Source organism: Portunus trituberculatus, chromosome 9 (genome assembly GCF_017591435.1).
Source record: "Portunus trituberculatus isolate SZX2019 chromosome 9, ASM1759143v1, whole genome shotgun sequence".
In the NCBI taxonomy this organism is placed as follows: Eukaryota; Metazoa; Arthropoda; class Malacostraca; order Decapoda; family Portunidae; genus Portunus; species Portunus trituberculatus.
Genome location: NC_059263.1, coordinates 3464764 through 3481917, shown reverse-complemented (window position 1 = coordinate 3481917; position 17154 = coordinate 3464764). Strand labels below are relative to the sequence as shown.

The 17154-nt window shown below is 40.9% G+C and overlaps 1 protein-coding gene across 3 annotated transcripts; it reads right to left on the bottom strand.

Annotated features, from left to right (window-relative positions):
• Window positions 1-510: 510 nt before the first annotated feature.
• Window positions 511-17125, bottom strand: LOC123501638 (nuclear cap-binding protein subunit 1-like). Of its 3 annotated transcripts, XM_045250588.1 has the most exons (17): window positions 16901-17125; window positions 16605-16790; window positions 15243-15331; window positions 14151-14336; window positions 13434-13614; window positions 12948-13162; window positions 12221-12384; window positions 11747-11872; window positions 11239-11410; window positions 10880-10947; window positions 10127-10264; window positions 9685-9788; window positions 7928-8163; window positions 6023-6213; window positions 4824-5061; window positions 4040-4153; window positions 511-2623 (listed from the first exon to the last, which is right to left on the bottom strand). In XM_045250588.1, the coding sequence occupies exons 2-17, from the start codon at window positions 16639-16641 to the stop codon at window positions 2510-2512; spliced, it is 2373 nt and encodes a 790-aa protein (XP_045106523.1). In that variant the 5' UTR covers window positions 16642-16790; window positions 16901-17125; the 3' UTR covers window positions 511-2509. The 3 variants fall into 3 exon arrangements, with proteins under 3 accessions (XP_045106523.1, XP_045106524.1, XP_045106522.1); XM_045250589.1 differs by lacking the exon at window positions 16605-16790; XM_045250587.1 differs by lacking the exon at window positions 16901-17125 and having other exon boundaries at window positions 15243-15343; window positions 16605-16783.
• Window positions 17126-17154: the final 29 nt, after the last annotated feature.

The window sequence follows — 17154 nt, the reverse complement described above, 5'->3', positions numbered from 1 at the left end:
TCCTTTTTTCATCAATAAGACGTATATATACACACTTCTATAATGACATTATCATTACAATTTCACTGTAGTATGAGAAAAAAAGAAAACAAAAAGATAAAAAGATATGGTAGGTATATATATTGACTATAATATAAGAACAATGATAATAGTAGAGGCGTAATATAGTGTGAACAGTGCACACTTCATCCTACTCGATCCCCTATAGCACTGCACAACAACACTCCGAGGGTTTCATATATCATACATACACACGAACACCAAAACTGGACTTGAGAGAATCTTGAATAAATTTTAACTTCTCTTTCGTCTAACACAAAATATCCACATAAACATGGCAAAGAAAAATAATAATTGCTGTGGTGATATTAATAGCATGTGTTGTAACATTTCCCAAGACTGTGTACTCTTAAATGTTTAATTTTCATATTTTTTTCTAAGACTACAGATTAACAGTTTCTTCTCAGATGTATATATTTTTTCATTGTTGGTGCAGGATTCTTGCTTGACAAAAAAAAAAAAAAAAAAAAAAAAAAAAAAAACTTGAAAACCCTCCCACATCCTTCATTAAAGTCTGTTAAAACTTTAGGATATTTGTTAAACTATTCCTGGAATCGTGCAAACTATCTTGAAAACCCTCAGACAACATCTTTATTGATTCTTAACCGCCTTCCTCACTTTGTCTACTTTCAACCAGGCAAGGGAGCTCCACTGTAATCTGGTAGCTAGACTATTAACACTTACACAAATATTACACAAAATTAAATAGATATTGTGGAAAAAACACTAACACAGGCTGAATATAATGATATGTGTGTGTGTGTGTGTGTGTGTGTGTGTGTGTGTGTGTGTGTGTGTGTGTGTGTGTGTGTGTGTGTGTGTGTGTGTGTGTGTGTGTGTGTGTGTGTGTGTGTGCTAAGTGACATTGTGATCATACACATACATAATCTTGCTTTTCATTTCCAGTGGTCCAGTTTCTCCCTTATCTAATGTACATGCAGTTCTCAATTCTGTCACATCTCATTGCAGTATATTCCAATTATGACTTTTTCATGACAACCTGCAAACATTTATTATTACTCAACATCTTAGTGTTTGTGTGTGTGTGTCTGTATGTATGTATGTAAGTAAGTGTGTGTGTGTGCATGGCCATGAATGATGCATCAGTAGCAAGGCTCAGTCCATGTCCTGCAGTCACAATGAAGTCTGATTCACTACAACACAGCCGTCATCCTGCACACCAGACACCTCTCAGGCAGGCATTCCACCACACTCCTCTCACTACAATACTGATGACACAGGATGGTTTATTTATAGGCCTGTGTTTCACCCTCACTGCTGCTACTGCCCATAACTGCATCAAAATTCCTTCTTCACTATTTACTGCTCCTATAAGTCACACCTCATCACCTTACAACTACAACCCAATGCTAAAAAGTGACACCAGAAAAGTATTGAATTGCATCTCATTTATAGGACAACTGACGAACACACATACAGACGCACCGCTCCAAACACATCACAACTGCACCTGCTTGGCCTGAGTGATGTGACTGGGGACACAAGATAGACAGTGAGACAAAACCAGTATAATAAAGTCAGGAGGATACAATGACAGGTCTTAGGATGGAGAACTGTGAGTATAGGATGGAAAGTAGTATCAATACATATCTACAGCGAGCCTGAATAGAGTGAGGGTGAGACTGAGAGATGGATAAAGTTTAGTAAATAGATGATGATGCAAGAATAAGAGGACGTGTAGTGGAGATACAGATTATGTAACTCCTTCACTGTTTCTTGATAAATGCTTCCTATTTCACAAACCACTCTGAGGCAAACCTATACCCATTAGTCAACATTATATACTGGCTATACACTAGAAAAATCTACTCTTTTTAACACCTTCCTTCTTTTTGTGGAACTTTATTCTAGTGTTGTAAATTGCTGCATATCAAAGTAAAAGGGTATTAAATGAGAACAGTTGCAGGAGGACAGGAATAAGGTGAGATATGTCAGGATTAAAAACATTGGGGGATTCACAGCATTGAGAGAGACAGTGAGTGGTGAGTGGTGAGAGATGATGGGATGTAGATGCAGGTCAAGAAGTGTTGAAGCAAAGGCATCAAGATGAAAAATAGATAAAGAATAAGATCAAAACAGGTAGTTATTCAGAGCTTTGAGAAATGCCAAGTGAAAGATGACTGAGTAGAGATGCAGAAAGGGAAAGTGTCAAGATGAGAAATAGATGAGGGGTAAGATTAAAACAGGTGGTTATTCAGAGCTTTGAGAGATGTCATGTGAAAGATGACTGAGTAGAGATACAGAGGAGACCAGGGATACCACATGTAAAACAAGAGTGTCCTAATAGTGAATGAGTGAGTGAGAATGAGAAATGAAACACATATACACAAATCAAATATAAGGTTACATAAGGAGAGGATCAAAATGAGAGACTCCACAATGAAACAAGAGATGGGGGGGATCCAGTGAGTGGAGGGTGGGTGGCGTCTTAGGAGCGGAGGGCCACAAATTGGTTGAAGGCGTCCAGGATGTGAGGCTCCAAGTCCTGGGTGAAGAGCAGCGTGCTGAGGGTCTGGCTGTACCTCTCCACTTGTGTGTTGTGCTGCGGTGGAGTAGGAAATGAGAGTAAGGTGAGGTGAAGCTGTCAGATGCTCGATAGCCTTAGCTCATCACGACTCAGCATGCAGGCTTGTCTCATTCAGTATGTATATTTGCAAGACAAGAAAAATGAGCATCAAGGAGAACAGACCATAAGAAAGACTCATCAACCAGCCAACAAATCAGCGTAAAACAAAAAGGCAATGATTGGACGCACGTTTGTTTTCTAGGAATATGATCTTTACTTACCTGACCAACCAACAACCACACAAGCATTCACTAACAGCCTTTCCTTAATCCTTCTCACCTTACCTTATCTAACCTAACACCAAACCTATAAACACAAACACTCCATGGCCTGTATTCTGAAATGCTTTGCTCTCTCACCATCACTGCTTTCTAAAGGCTCCAGTTGAAGATACTCGTGTTTTTAAGGATATCTTTGTGGTTCTGGTGATGGATTGGCAAGACTTCTAGTTTATTAAAAGGAAAAACTGTCTTGAAAACCCAGCTAGTTGTCTCTGTGGCCTTGGAAAATTGTTGTGGTGAGAGGGGGAACGCATTTCTGAATATCGGCGCATAATACAGCCAAGAACCACTACACGCCACCTAAGCTGATCTACATCACCTTCTTACTAACCTAACCACCACAAATGCAAGCACTGCCCCCACCCCCCATGGCAGAGGGTGAAGGATATGCAAGAGTAGCGACCACATCTTGTAAACAAATCCATCTTACACCTCACGTCCAGTACAAGGTTGTGGAATAATGTCAAGACTGAATTTCTAACAGCGCTGCCTTGCATACTAAACTCAAGAAGGCTCACACACAACAGGTGGCAATAAAGCATAGTCCTTATATCAAACGTTTCCAGGAAGTGGTGATGAGCAGTGGCCTTAAGTACCATCATCATCCATAGTATAAATTGTGATGTGCAAGAAATAGATATGAATTCCTTCTCATCCCTGTTTTTTCTTTCTCATAGTAACTACACAAATATACATTCCTCCTCCTCCTCCTCCTCTTTCTTTCTCACAGCTACCACACACAAGCTTCCCTTCATCTAATTGTCTTTCTTTGTATTCTCAATATTCTCCTCCTTTATTTTCTTTCCTCCCCACAAAAAAACAAATCGCCTAAAGTTAAGATGGCCCTATTTCCTTTTTCCTTTAAACACACTAATTAGAAAGCATCTTCAATCATTCTTCTCAATTCACACATCTATAAAAATCAGAACCTAACCTTAACCCAGTAAAGACAATCCTAATCAAAAAGCATTTTCAATCATTCTCCTCAATTCACACATCTACATTGTCCAAACCTAACCTCAACTTAAAGAACACAAAGATTAAAGAGGCAAGCAAAAGGTAAGACACAAAGTACAAGCAGTGAGTAAGCAGGGAGGCCGTCAGTACTCACCATCATGAAGATCTGGTGCAGGCGTCCAATGGTCCACCTGTACCAGTGTGTGTTAAAGTCCCGGCCATCTGTGTCGCAGCGGACCAAGTGCTCGGACAGTATCATGATGAACCTCTGTCGGGGATTGTGAGGGAAGGTTGTGAGTGGTGTGGCATGGCGGTGATGGTAAGGGATGAGGGACAGGAAGCAAGAATAATGACTGGTAAAAATAGTACAAGAGAAGGAAAAAAGTGATGAGAAATGAATGAATTGGAAAAGAATGAATGGAAATATATGATAGGTAGTAGGGTGGTGAGAGTAAGGGATGATAGGAAAGGAAAGAAGGAAGAGTAATGAATGAAATGTAAAACAATAGAAGATGAAGACTAGTAAAAAGGAGGATTAGAAATGAATGAATGGAGGATATAACAAGCTTAATTCAATACTGTGGTGGCACAAACAGGTAAAACAAACACACACGTACACACGCTCAAGAACAAAAACACAAAAGATTGATAAAAAGTGTCAAAACAAGCTTAACTCAATATTGGGACAGTATAAATAGATAAAACACAAACACATACGCATACACACACCTCCATCTAACCCCCTTCTCCCTCCCTCTCTCTATCCATTCATGACAATATAGAAAATGCAACACACATGCACACAAACACACCTGGAAGATAATCAGGAAAAAGGTTCTTCTGATCAGCATACACACACTTCCATCTAACCCCTCTCACACTCTCTCTCTCACTCTCTATCCATTCATAACAGTATATACAGATCAACACACACACACCTGGAAGATAATCAGGAAAAGGTTCTTCTGATCAGCCTGTGCAGTCTCCAGTTTCTCCTCCATACGTTCAATCTCCTCCTCGCTGGGACGGGGCCGCTGCTCCTCGTCATCGGAAGAAGAGTCGTCCGATTCATTGCCCGTCCTCCTCTCCCGCGCCTCATTCACCTCCCGCTGCAGCTTGGCCACGTGCTTGTTCATCTTGCGGATTGTGCCGTGAAGGATCTCCCAAATGTAGTTCCTGTGTGAGATGTTGTGTTGTGTTGGTTTAATATGTTTGTCATGTCCACCTTACTATATGCAAGTGTGTGTGTGTGTGTGTGTTTTCTTTATGGAAGAGGGGAAGCTGGCCAAGGGTAACAAAAAATATAACAAAAAAGGCCCACTTGATAACCAGTTCCCAAAACAATTACTAGAGTTTGCCAAAAGTCTGGGGCAAATGTCTTGCAACCTCCCTCTTTAAAGAAGTAAAGTCGTAGGACGATGGAAATACAGAAGCAGGCAGGGAGTTCCACAGCTTACCAGAGAAAGGTGTTGGCTTAATTTGTCTACCATGTCCAGGTTAGAGAGAAAGAGGGGGTGTAGGAAGTGAGTGGGGAGAAGAGGGGAGTAGGTAGGTGAGGGATTTGAGTGGAAGAAAGTTTGCTAGAGAGAGAATTGAAGGTAGAAACACGTAGGGACACTAAGAAATGTTTAGTCTCACTCATGTCCCAGCCATTACAGATACTAGGTGTTGTCTTGTGTTACTTTCATTTGCCTCACTCATGTCTTGGTTACTACTGATAGGTGGTGGTGTATAGTTTAGATTTTGTGTCACTTGTCTCTCTTTCTCTAGGACTGTGTGGGTTATTATGGGATTACATGCACAGATGACTCCCTCCTTGGGGGGGGGGAGAGAGAGAGAGAGAGAGAGAGAGAGAGAGAGAGAGAGAGAGAGAGAGAGAGAGAGAGAGAGAGAGAGAGAGAGAGAGAGAGAGAGAGAGAGAGAGAGAGAGAGAGAGAGAGAGAGAGAGAGAGAACAGCTTTCCTACACTTACTTTTACTTAGAGCTACATGTCAACATCCCTCATTGTGTTTCTCTAGCAGTCACTTCTAACACTTCTCTTCATTTACACAGGAAAGGAAAAATTACAGGTGTTTCTTACTTTGTGAATTCCAAAGTCATTTACACAGGAAGGGAAAAAGTTGCAAGTGCCTCTTACTTTGTGAACTCAGAGGTCATTTCCTTGCTGAAGATCCAATTGGCCATGGTGGCACAGCTGACGATCTGTGTGCGCAGGAACTTGTCGCACAGCATCACCACCATCTGCTGGTGTGTGGACCACACGTCATGCATCTCCCGCAGCACTATCAGCTGACCCTCCTCGTTGTTACCCACGATGCTCTCAAACACCTGCAGGCAACACGGCAGAGCATGGAGGTGTGAAATGGAAGCATACACATGTCATCAGGGGGAAAATAATACAAATAGAAGCATACACATGTCATCAGAAGCCAAATAATATAAATAAAAACATACACATTGTCACCAGGCAAGCAATACATATAGAAGCATAAATCTGTCATCACAAGACAAGTAATACGATAAGATTAATCAAGAAAAAATTACTGAAAACCCACATCCTCATTAATACATGGATAAATTAAATACAAAATGAGAGAAAATGAACACACACAAAAAAAAAAAAAAAAAAAAAAAAAAAAAACTTGAAAAAACAATACATACACCAAACACATGTTACAAAAAACACAACAGAAGCAAGAAATACAACTACCACCACCACCACCACCATCATCACACCTACTATAGTCTGTTCACTTTAGTCTGAGTCGTGAAGCCGAGCCTCATTTGAAAGGAGGCCGCTGATTGGCTGGCCCCCTCTCTCACTCACCTTGTGTTGAAAGGCTGCGTCACGAATGCTTTGTGGTACATGCTTTTGTTTTATGCGTTATATTTCATCTTATACACATAACAGACAGTTTCTGTTGGTACCGTTACACTCAACAGTAAATGCAGAAGCTTTGATACTCGGGGAAAAACAATTAATAAGCAACTATAAAGAAGTTTTAGCGAGTTGAAGTGGAAAACTTTTCGCGACATCTTTATAACACGGTTTACTTATCATCATATCCTTTGGACATATTTAAAGGAATGCTGTTATAAATTATTGCATTTCATAAAAGAATGTCTCCTGAACGGTATGCAACTTCCAAATTATAGTTAAAAGATAATGTAAGCGAAATAGAGAATTATTTATGGGAAAGTATGACTCGCGAGGAAGGGCGCGGTGGAGTGCCACCAGTGAAGACACACTGTTGGTTCACCTTGATCCAGTTATAACTGGATTACGCTCCCACCGCGACCACTCCTCCGTGCCCTTCCTCGCGAGTCATACTTTCCCATAAATAATCCTCCATTTCGCTTACATTATCTTCTAACTATAATTTGATAGTTGCATTCCCTTCAGGAGACATCCCTTGATGAAATGCAATAGTTTAAAGCAGCATTCCTTATAATATATACACAGAAAATGATGATAAATAAACTGTGTTATAAAGTTATCGCAATGCAGCCTTCACTTCAACTCGTCAAAACTTCTTTATAGTTGCTTATTAATTGTTTTTCCCCGAGTATCAAAGCTTCTGCATTTACTGTTGAGTGTAACGGTACCAACAGAAACTGTCTGTTATGTGTATAAGATGAAATATAACGCATAAAACAAAAGCATGTACCACAAAGCATTCGTGTCGCAGCCTTTCAACACAAGGTGAGTGAGAGAGGGGGCCAGCCAATCAGCGGCCTCCTTTCAAATGAGGCTCGGCTTCACGGCTCAGACTTAGGTGAACAGACTATAGTACACTTCCTGGCCTCTTCCTAACTCCTCACAACAAAACAAAGCAAAAATTTCTTAACAAAAAATATAAATAAATAAATAAATAAATAAATACAACCACCATCACCACCACTATTAGCACACTTCTGGCCTCTTCACAACTCCTCACAACAAAACAAAACAAAACTCTTCACAACAAAAATAAATAAATAAATGAATACAAATAATGATAATAAATAAAAGCCTAAATACCTAAATAAGAACATCACTCACCTTCAGGAACTTGGAAATACCAGCAAAGGCGTGGGAGAAACTCTTTGAGCCGAGATGCAGGATTGTCTGTAAGAACACCTGGATCTGGAGCGGGTTGTGTGTCGGCTCAGAGTCCTCGTTCTCCCTCAGCGGATTGGGCAGCTCAGCCAAAGTCTGCAGTACCTCGGCCGTTGACCCCTTTGCCCTCACCACCGACTCCAGCCGCTGTGCCGTGTCCAGGCCGGGCAAGTCTGCGTCTGTGTGTGTGTATGTTGGTGAATTAATGCATTAGTGATGTGAGGTATTGGTGTGTTTGTTAGTGTGTGTCTGTGTGTGTATTGGTGAATTAGTGCATTAGTGACTTGAGGTATTGGTGATGTTTGTTAGGTTACATTCATGTGTGTATATTAGTGAATTAGTAGATTAGTGACATGAGGTACTGGTAATATGTTTGTTAGTGTGTGTGTGTGTGTGTGTGTGTGTGTGTGTGTGTGTGTGTGTGTGTGTGTGTGTGTGTGTGTGTGTGTGTGTGTATTTACCTAGTTGTAGTTTTACAGCGCCTGGCCTTTATGCTCATGTGGCCCCGTCTCCATATCTACACTTATCCAATCTTACTTTAAAAGTATGCACACTCGTTGCAGACACTACTTCTTCATTTAAACTGTTCCACGTCTCAATACATCTTTGCAGCAAACTATATTTTTTAACATCTCTCAGACATCTTCCCTTTCTCAGCTTTTTACTATGCGATCTTGTGCTTCGAATGTCATATTCTTCTCTCAGGATCAGTTTCTCATTATCCACTTGGTCCATTCCGTTGATCAATTCATAAACTTGTATCAGATCTTCTCTCTCCCTTCTTTGTTCCAGGGTTGGCAGATCCATAGCCTTTAGTCTCTTCTCATATGTCATCCCTTCAAATTCTGGAACCATTCTTGTAGCCATTTTTTGTAGTCTCTCTAACTTCCTTGTGTTTCTTTTTATGAGGGGTCCACACTACTGCATATTCCAATCTGGGTCTTATTATAGTACTTATCAATTTCTTCATCATTTCTTTGTCCATGTAGTGAAATGCTACTCCAATATTCCTTAGCAAATTATATGTTTCTCTAAAAATTCTATCAATATGGCTTACTGGTTGATTGTTTTCTTCCATCGTCACTCCTAAGTCCTTTTCCTTTTTTACTTTCTCCAGTTTTACTCCATCTCCCATCTTATAGACTCCCATGGGTCATCTTTCACTCTTTCCCATTTCCATGACATGGCTTTTGTCCACATTGAATTCCATTTCCCACTTTTTACTCCATTCCCAGATCTTAATTAGGTCTTCTTGCAGTATTTCACAATTCTCTTTTTGCTTTATAACTCTGCACAGTTTCATATCATCTGCAAACAGATTTATGTAGCTGTTCACTCCTAGCATGTCGTTAATATAAATAAGGAAAAGTATTGGTGCCAATACTGACCCCTGTGGCACTCTGCTTTCTACTGCTCTCCACTTGGACTTCATATCTTTAACTACCGTCCTTATTTCTGTCCCCCTCAAATAATTTTCAATCCATCTCAGTGTGTGTGTGTGTGTGTGTGTGTGTGTGTGTGTGTGTGTGTGTGTGTGTGTGTGTGTGTGTGTGTGTGTGTGTGTGTGTGTGTGTGTGTGTGTGTGTGTGTGTGTGTGTGTGTGCGTGTGTGTGAATTAGTCCATTAGAGACCCTATTTTGTACCTCTCCCTACTTTCCTCAATAAACTTTATGACACTTATGAAACCAGGACTCCCTTACCAGCTGTGTCAATGGAGAACTTGTACACCGGCTCTGGCTTGAGGGGCACAAAGCAATCAAACTGTTCTGGCACCACCTCAGCTATCCTCTGGCGGTACGACAGCCTGCAGGATGGATATCGGGGTAAAAAAAAATGTATAATCTGTGAAGTTGTCTGTATGTAAACTTAATTGAACTCTTTCACTTCAATATGCAACAAGGGAAGGGAAGAGGAGAGGAGACGAGAAGAGAAGAGAAGAGAAGAGAAGAGAAGAGAAGAGAAGAGAAGAGGAGAGGAGAGGAGAGGAGACAAGAGAATTGAAGAGAAAAGGAGAGAAGAGAAAAAGAGAGAGAAAAAAAACTAAGACTGCAGGAGTTCCAACAGAAAGAAAAACAAATAAAAAAATTATAGAACAAAAAACCCAAAGACATTAAGAGTTAATAATAATCACCATCAGCTTACCTCATGGCCTTCAGCAGCACCTCAATGATGAACTTGGCCCTGGGGTGCATTGGGTCCAGCTGTGCTGCCTCCAGCCAGTCATCCCACGACCACTTGAATTGGAAGTTGCTCAAGTGGTACCCAAACCAGTTCACAAACCTGCCAAACACCAATACAGCCCGTAACATTAGACACTTTCATGGGGACACCTACAACTGGTTCTCTTCCTCCTCCTTTAATGATATTGTTACACCCTTCCTCCTCCCACTCCTCACTCCACAATACTTATTAACCTTAAAACTAGAACCACAAATACACCCTTGAAAACTTATAATTTATACAAATACATCCTTAAAACTGTTAACTTCCACAAAAACACCCTTGAAAACTGATAACTTACATAAAAACACCCTGGAAAACTTAATACCTTCAACAAAAATACCCTTAAAAACTGGTACCTTCTACTAAAACATCCTTGAAATCCGGTAATGTCCACAAAAACACCCTTGAAAATTGGTAACATCGACAAAAACACCCCTGAAAAATTTGGTAACATCCACAAAAAACGCCCTTAAAAATATGGTAACATCCACAAAAAAATCCTTGAAAACTGGTAATGTCCACAAAAACACCCTTGAAAAACTGACAACTCCCACCAGCACTAATTAACATGATGAAACACAACACATCAATTAATACACTCAAAGACAAGACCAATCCTTCAGCCTCTCACCACCACCACCACCATAACAGGTAAAGGTCCTCAACACTCACCTATCAAAGCAGCAAACATTCATGGTGTCTATACGGTCAAACAGCAACTCTACAGCCTGTGCTAACACCTGTAGGAGAGAAACACACATTACCATCACAATAAGAGATAAAAAGACAACACACATACTGTCACGTGACTTGATTTCACATAAGATGGAGGTTTCAAGACATTTATCCCTTTCTTTTAGCTTTCTCAAACCTGCAAGGGTAAATAAGTGGGCCTTTTTTTACCATCTGATTTTGTCTTTTGTTAGTTATCCTCTTACATAAAAAATAAATAAAAATAAACAGAAAAAAGGGCAAGAAAACAGACAGAACAAGCAAGAATATAAAAGAGAAGTCCAGGCAAGACAAGGTACCTGTGGCATTGTGGCAGGTTGTAGCTTGCACAGTTCAATGAGGAGGGAACCATAGCAGATCTCCAGGTAGCGAGGCACAGGGAGGTGGAAGAGCTCTGCCATCACCACCTCCACTATCATGTACTCCAGCGGGATCTTGTGTTTCAGGGGGAAGTCCAGCAGAACAGCGGCACTGTGGGTTGTGGTGAGGGTGAGTTTTAAAGGAAACACCACACACTCTCATCCTCTTCAAAACATCAGCCCTCACACACACACACACACACACACCATCATACTGTAGCCCTCACAAAAAACACTAGCACACACTCTCGCAAACCAATCACCAACACACACACCAAACACACTATTATTCTCTGCAAAACAACACCACACACACACCAATTATACTGTAATCATCACTAAAACACCAGTACACAATCTCTGGCACACCCAAAACACACTTCCCTTCAAATCATAGTGGTGATGGCCAATACAGAGATGAGTATTGAAAGAAGAGCCAAACACTCACCACTGCTTCCTCTCCAGATGGTACTCCTTGATAATGTTATGCAGGTGCTCCTCTATCAGGTAGCGCTCAATGGAGTGGGCACCGGGCAGCACAGGACCCTCGGGACAGTCTGTGTAGTCAAACAGCCTGCCGGGGAAACACATAAAGGAGACATCATTTAATGCATGGAGAATACTGCCTTGTGATGTGGGAAGGGTTGTTTGAAATTACAACTTGGTTACATATTAAGAAATGCTTTGCTCTTTCACCATGACTATTTTCAAGGGCTACCGAGATGAATAGCAAGGTTTTCTACAGTGTTTCTCCTGTTGATAATGTAGAAGTCTTGTCAATCTACCTCTAGAACCATAAAAACATCTAAAAAAAAAATTCAAGTAAATTTAGATAAAGCCTTTTAAAACTGTATAGGTGAAGCGCAGAAATGTTTGAGAATATGAGCCTTAGATGTATAATGAATGAACAACTAACACACACCTGAACACCACCCAGGGGAAGGTGTAGGTGTTGTCCGAGTGGTGTGGCGGCAGGGTGATCTGTGGGATGTTGTGCTGCAGAGCTTCACACAGGATGGAGTCGAAGGCTACATAGGGCCTGGCAATGTGCTTCTCTTGCCAGTTGTCTGATCGCAGTTTGCAGATCTGATTGAAGAAGGGAAGATGAAAACATGGGACTTAATGAGGCTGAAGATGGAAGGAGGCAGATTTGATGTGCAGACTGAAGAACAAAAATACAGGACTTAATAAGGCTGAAGATGGAAACAGAAAGCAGATTTGATGGGTAGAGTAAAGATGGAAGCAAGAAAATGGGAGCAGTGAAGATGATTGATAAAGGTTGTAATAAGAAGAAAGAACAAAACAAAGGCTGTAATAAGAACAGACTCCCATGGACAAACACTACAGATAAAGGACAAAACAAGAACTAACACTACCACTAACAAACACTACACTACAGATAAAGCACACACAAGAAAACCACCAGACAAACATTACCGACAAAGCACAAACAAGAACTAACACCACCAATGACAAAGACTATGCTACAGATAAAGGACAAATGAGAAAACCATCATAAACACTAACGACAAAGCAAAAACAAGAACTAACACCACCAATGACAAATGCTACAGATAAAGAACAAATAAGAACACTACCAGACAAACACCACCGACAAAGCACTAACAAGAACTAACACCGCCACTGACCTGCGCCCACAAACAGTCCAGATATTCCTCCTGTGGATGTGGCCGGTCAGAGCGCCACACCCTGAGTCCCGGCATGTGCTTGCGGCTGCGTTTCCTGACGTAGATCTCGATGTGCTTCAGAAGGCGCTCTAGATCCTGCTCCTTCTTCTCGTACAGCTCCCTCCCCACCCAGGGTAGGCAGCTCAGCACAGCATATACGTAGGTGTCACTGCGCACTGACACACACACACACACACACAGATATTATTCACTCTCCCTTTTTCAGACTAGAAATTCAAGTTTTTATTGATGATATAAAGAGTAAATTGGCAGTAATGTATGAAAGAGAATCAATGAAGAGAGAGAGAGAGAGAGAGAGAGAGAGAGAGAGAGAGAGAGAGAGAGAGAGAGAGAGAGAGAGAGAGAGAGAGAGAGAGAGAGAGAGAGAGAGAGAGAGAGAGAGAGAGAGAGAGAGAGAGAGAGAGAGAGAGAGAGAGAGAGACTTACCTTGGGGCGAGTTGTCATCCCGAGCGGTGTCAAGGAAAGTGTGGAGGAGCTGGAGGAGGGAGTTGGTGGAGATGACGTGACAGTTGACCAGGTCGGCAAAGAATCGAAGGACGTAACGAGCGGTCTTCCACATGCACGCCTTGACAGCCTCCTTCAGTTTGCGGGCCATCATGTCCACGAACTGAGAGGTAAGGAAGAGGGAGCAAGAAAGATTAAAGAACGTGGTGAGAGGTGAGGAAAGGGAAATATTATACAGTGAGAGGTGAGGGAGAGGAAAATATTACAGTGTAGTTCAAAGTATTGAGTAAAAAGCATTGACACAAATAAAAAAAAACATAAAGTCAGTTTTTGTGGCATGAAGAATAAGAAGCTTTGGGAAAATTAGAGAAAAAAAAAAAAAAAAAAAAAAAAAAAAGAAAAAAAAACTTGAGTGTTCAGAAAGTACAGAGAAAGAGCAATGTTTTGTTTTATGTAAGAGGGAGAAACAACCAAGGGCAACAAAAACTAGCGTTGGATAAAAATGCCCCATGATGATAATAGGAGCCATCAACTTTATTTTATCTATCTATTTATTACTATTACTTCTTTTGCTATTTGGAAAAAAGAACCAACATTACAAACAACATAAAGCTTCCTAATATTCAACAGAACAAGAAAAAGAACAAAAGAATCACCACCACTGCAACCACCACCACAGTGACAAGCCGACCACCTCACCTCGCCACCAAAGTTGTAGTTCTTGGCGTTGAGGAGGCCGACAAGGGTGGTGTAGATGGTGGTCTTCTCGGGCATCTTCACAGCACAGTCACTTAGGATCTTGAGAATCTTGCCCTTGTAGTTGTTGATGTCGGCCTCCAACACGCTGGCCAGCCCCTCCAAGTTGCTCTCCAAGGATGAGGTGCTCTGAGGGGGATGAAAATGGTGTGTTAGTGGTGTGTGAGTGTGTTAATGGTGTTGGTGGTGATGTGTGAGTGTATTGGTGGTGATGTGTGAGTGTGTTGGTGGTGTGAGTATGCTGGTGGTGGTGTGAGTGCATTGGTGGTGATGTAAGTGTGTTGATGGTGATGTAAGTATGTTGGTGGTGGCGTAAATGTGTTGGTGTGTTAATGCTTTCACTGGAACATGAAACCATCAAGAGCACCAGAAGCAATGTGTGAAGCCTTTATAAGCATCGATAAGTAAAAAAATCTCTTGAGGTGCTCTGCCAGGGGCTTCGTTTCACTTTTATGCTTGAATCTCTTATTCATCTTCACCAAAAACCCCCACATTTACTTACCCTTCACTTTACAACACACGTACAAAAAAAACTGATCTGCATCTTTTCCCTCGCTAAAAACTCACTTCCACACTAAAGTTTCCTCTTATCGTCATCAAAAACCTCACATTTACTCACCTACACCACCACACACACACAAGAGAAAACTCATATCCTGTATTTTCTCTTGTTAAAAACTCACTTCTACGCTAAAATTTCCTCTTATCTTCACTAAAAAGCTAACACTTACTCACCTTCACTTTTCTACACACACACAAAAATAAAACTCATCAGTATTTTTCCCTTGTTAAAAACTCACACACTAAAATTTCCTCTTAGGGTCACCAAAAAGCCTCACACTTACTCACCCTACACTATTTCCTCACCCATAAATCTCACCTCACCATTTCATTCACCAAATCTTAATGCCATCCCCGGTAAAGAAGATTAAATTAAAAACAAACTAATAACACAGAAAAATAAATGAGGGTAGCTGTTAATCCCATCCCTTTCAGTTTACCTTCCCTCATGGTCTCCTTTCCCCAGCTACTCACCTTCTCTCCAACCCTGATGATGAGGGACTCCAGACGGTCCTCAATCTCCACGGCATCAGTGCGGCGCCTCTTACGGGCACTGCCGGAGTCTGCGGGTGAAGCTAGTGATGTCAGGGCAGGAACGGAGAAAAGCAAGTTAATAATGATGTAAATTTGATAAGGTAGAAAAGTGTTAAGAAAAATAGCTGATAGTGGTGATTATATGTGACATGAGACCATGAAACAGGTAACATCAGGTCAGGAATAGAAGAAAGTAAGTTAAACACGCTCCTACGCTCTCTTAACGCAACACCCTATGCTTCTGGTATCATATCGTTACGTAATCTGTCCTCCGCCAACGTGTTTCCATTCCACAACACACAATCATGCTTAGTAATGTTAGCTGCAATTGATGATGATATATATGTGATGCAAGACCAGAAAGCAAGTGACGTCAAGGCAGGAACAAAGGAAAGCAAGTCAATTATGATGTAAATTTGATGAGGGCTGGAAGTGTTAAGGAAAATAGCTGGTAATGATATATATGTGAAGTGAGACCATGAAGCAAGTGACATCAGGCCAGGAAAGAAGAAAAATAGGTTAATAATGATGTAAATTTGATGTAAGGGCAAGAAATATGAAGAAAATAGCTGATAATGATAATATATATGTGACGTGAGACCAGGAAGGCAAACAAAGTAATAATGATGTAAATTTGATATGAGAGCAAGAAATGTGAAGGAAAATAGGAGATAATGATGATAAGTATGTGATGTGAGACCAGGAAGGATAGGTACTAAGCTGATAATGATGTAAAATTTAATGTGTGGTCAAAAAATGTTAAGGAAAATAAGTGAAAATGATAATATATATGAGATGTGAGAGCAGGAAGGGAGAAGGTCAAGTAAGTTAGAAAGTAAGCTGATAATGAGGTGAACTTGACATGAAGCCAAGAAATGTTAAGGAAATACATAGAAAGGAGAGAAGAAAAAAAAAAAAGGATAGGAAAGGGAAAGTGCATAATGAAGGGAAAATGAAGGAATCTGACAAAACAAAATCAAACAAAATAATAATAATGATAAAATAACCTTATGAGTCAGTATATCCTTTACTATTAGTTAGCCAGCCACACACGTCACTCCTTCACTACCCTTAGCCAGCCACAGCCCGCTACGTGAGTAAATACAGCTGGTACACTGAAAAAACGTCACTCCTTCGCTAACCTAAGCCACCCACAGCCCGCCAGGTGAGTAAATACAGCAGGTACACCAAAAATATATTAGGCGAATTTCTCCCCTCTGGTTCACCCCCGCCGCTGCCTGGCCTATTCATTCTATTTCATCCAGAACACTAAGGTTATATCTGATCATCATGTCCTCTCACCATACTCCGACATCTCATCGAACTTCCGGCGACTCATGGTGGCGGCCTCCTCCTCAGGTCAGCAAGGAACGTAACAAAATGAAATGCTGAGACGCCACGCCACGACAGACACACACTGAGCAGGGGACGTCACTTCGGCGCCAGGGCCAGGCTGGTTCGGCTCACACTCAGTGTTGCCAGATTTTTCTAATGAAAAGTAGCAGAAGTACGCTTGAAAAGTAGCAGATTTCACAACGGTGTAGCCCAATACAAAAAACTACTACCTAATTACTTTAACTTTTATATTTTGTACTTACCACTATCCGCTCACATTTCCTTCCATGGGGTTTGGGAGGGGGAGAGTGGAGTCCTCTTTCACGATGTACGATTTTTTTTTTCATAAGTTTTCTCTGGCTTGTTTTTTTTCTATAAATTATTTACATTCTTATCTAAATTGAACCAAAATATTTTTCACTTCTTCCAACCATTTTTCAAAGACAGGGTTCTTCAACCAAGCATTCTGAAAAGCTTTATCGTATTTTGACCATTTTTCCATTTTTTATGAACTGAA

Excerpts from the sequence above, each read along its gene's own strand:
- LOC123501638 (XM_045250587.1), bottom strand. The coding sequence starts at position 16,641 with ATGAGTCGCCGGAAGTTCGATGAGATGTCGGAGTATG. Across the intron at positions 6,214-7,927 it reads GTATTTCCAAGTTCCTGAAG|GTGTTTGAGAGCATCGTGGG; the intron begins GTGAGTGATGTT and ends TGTTGCCTGCAG. Across the intron at positions 2,624-4,039 it reads TGCACCAGATCTTCATGATG|CACAACACACAAGTGGAGAG; the intron begins GTGAGTACTGAC and ends ACTCCACCGCAG.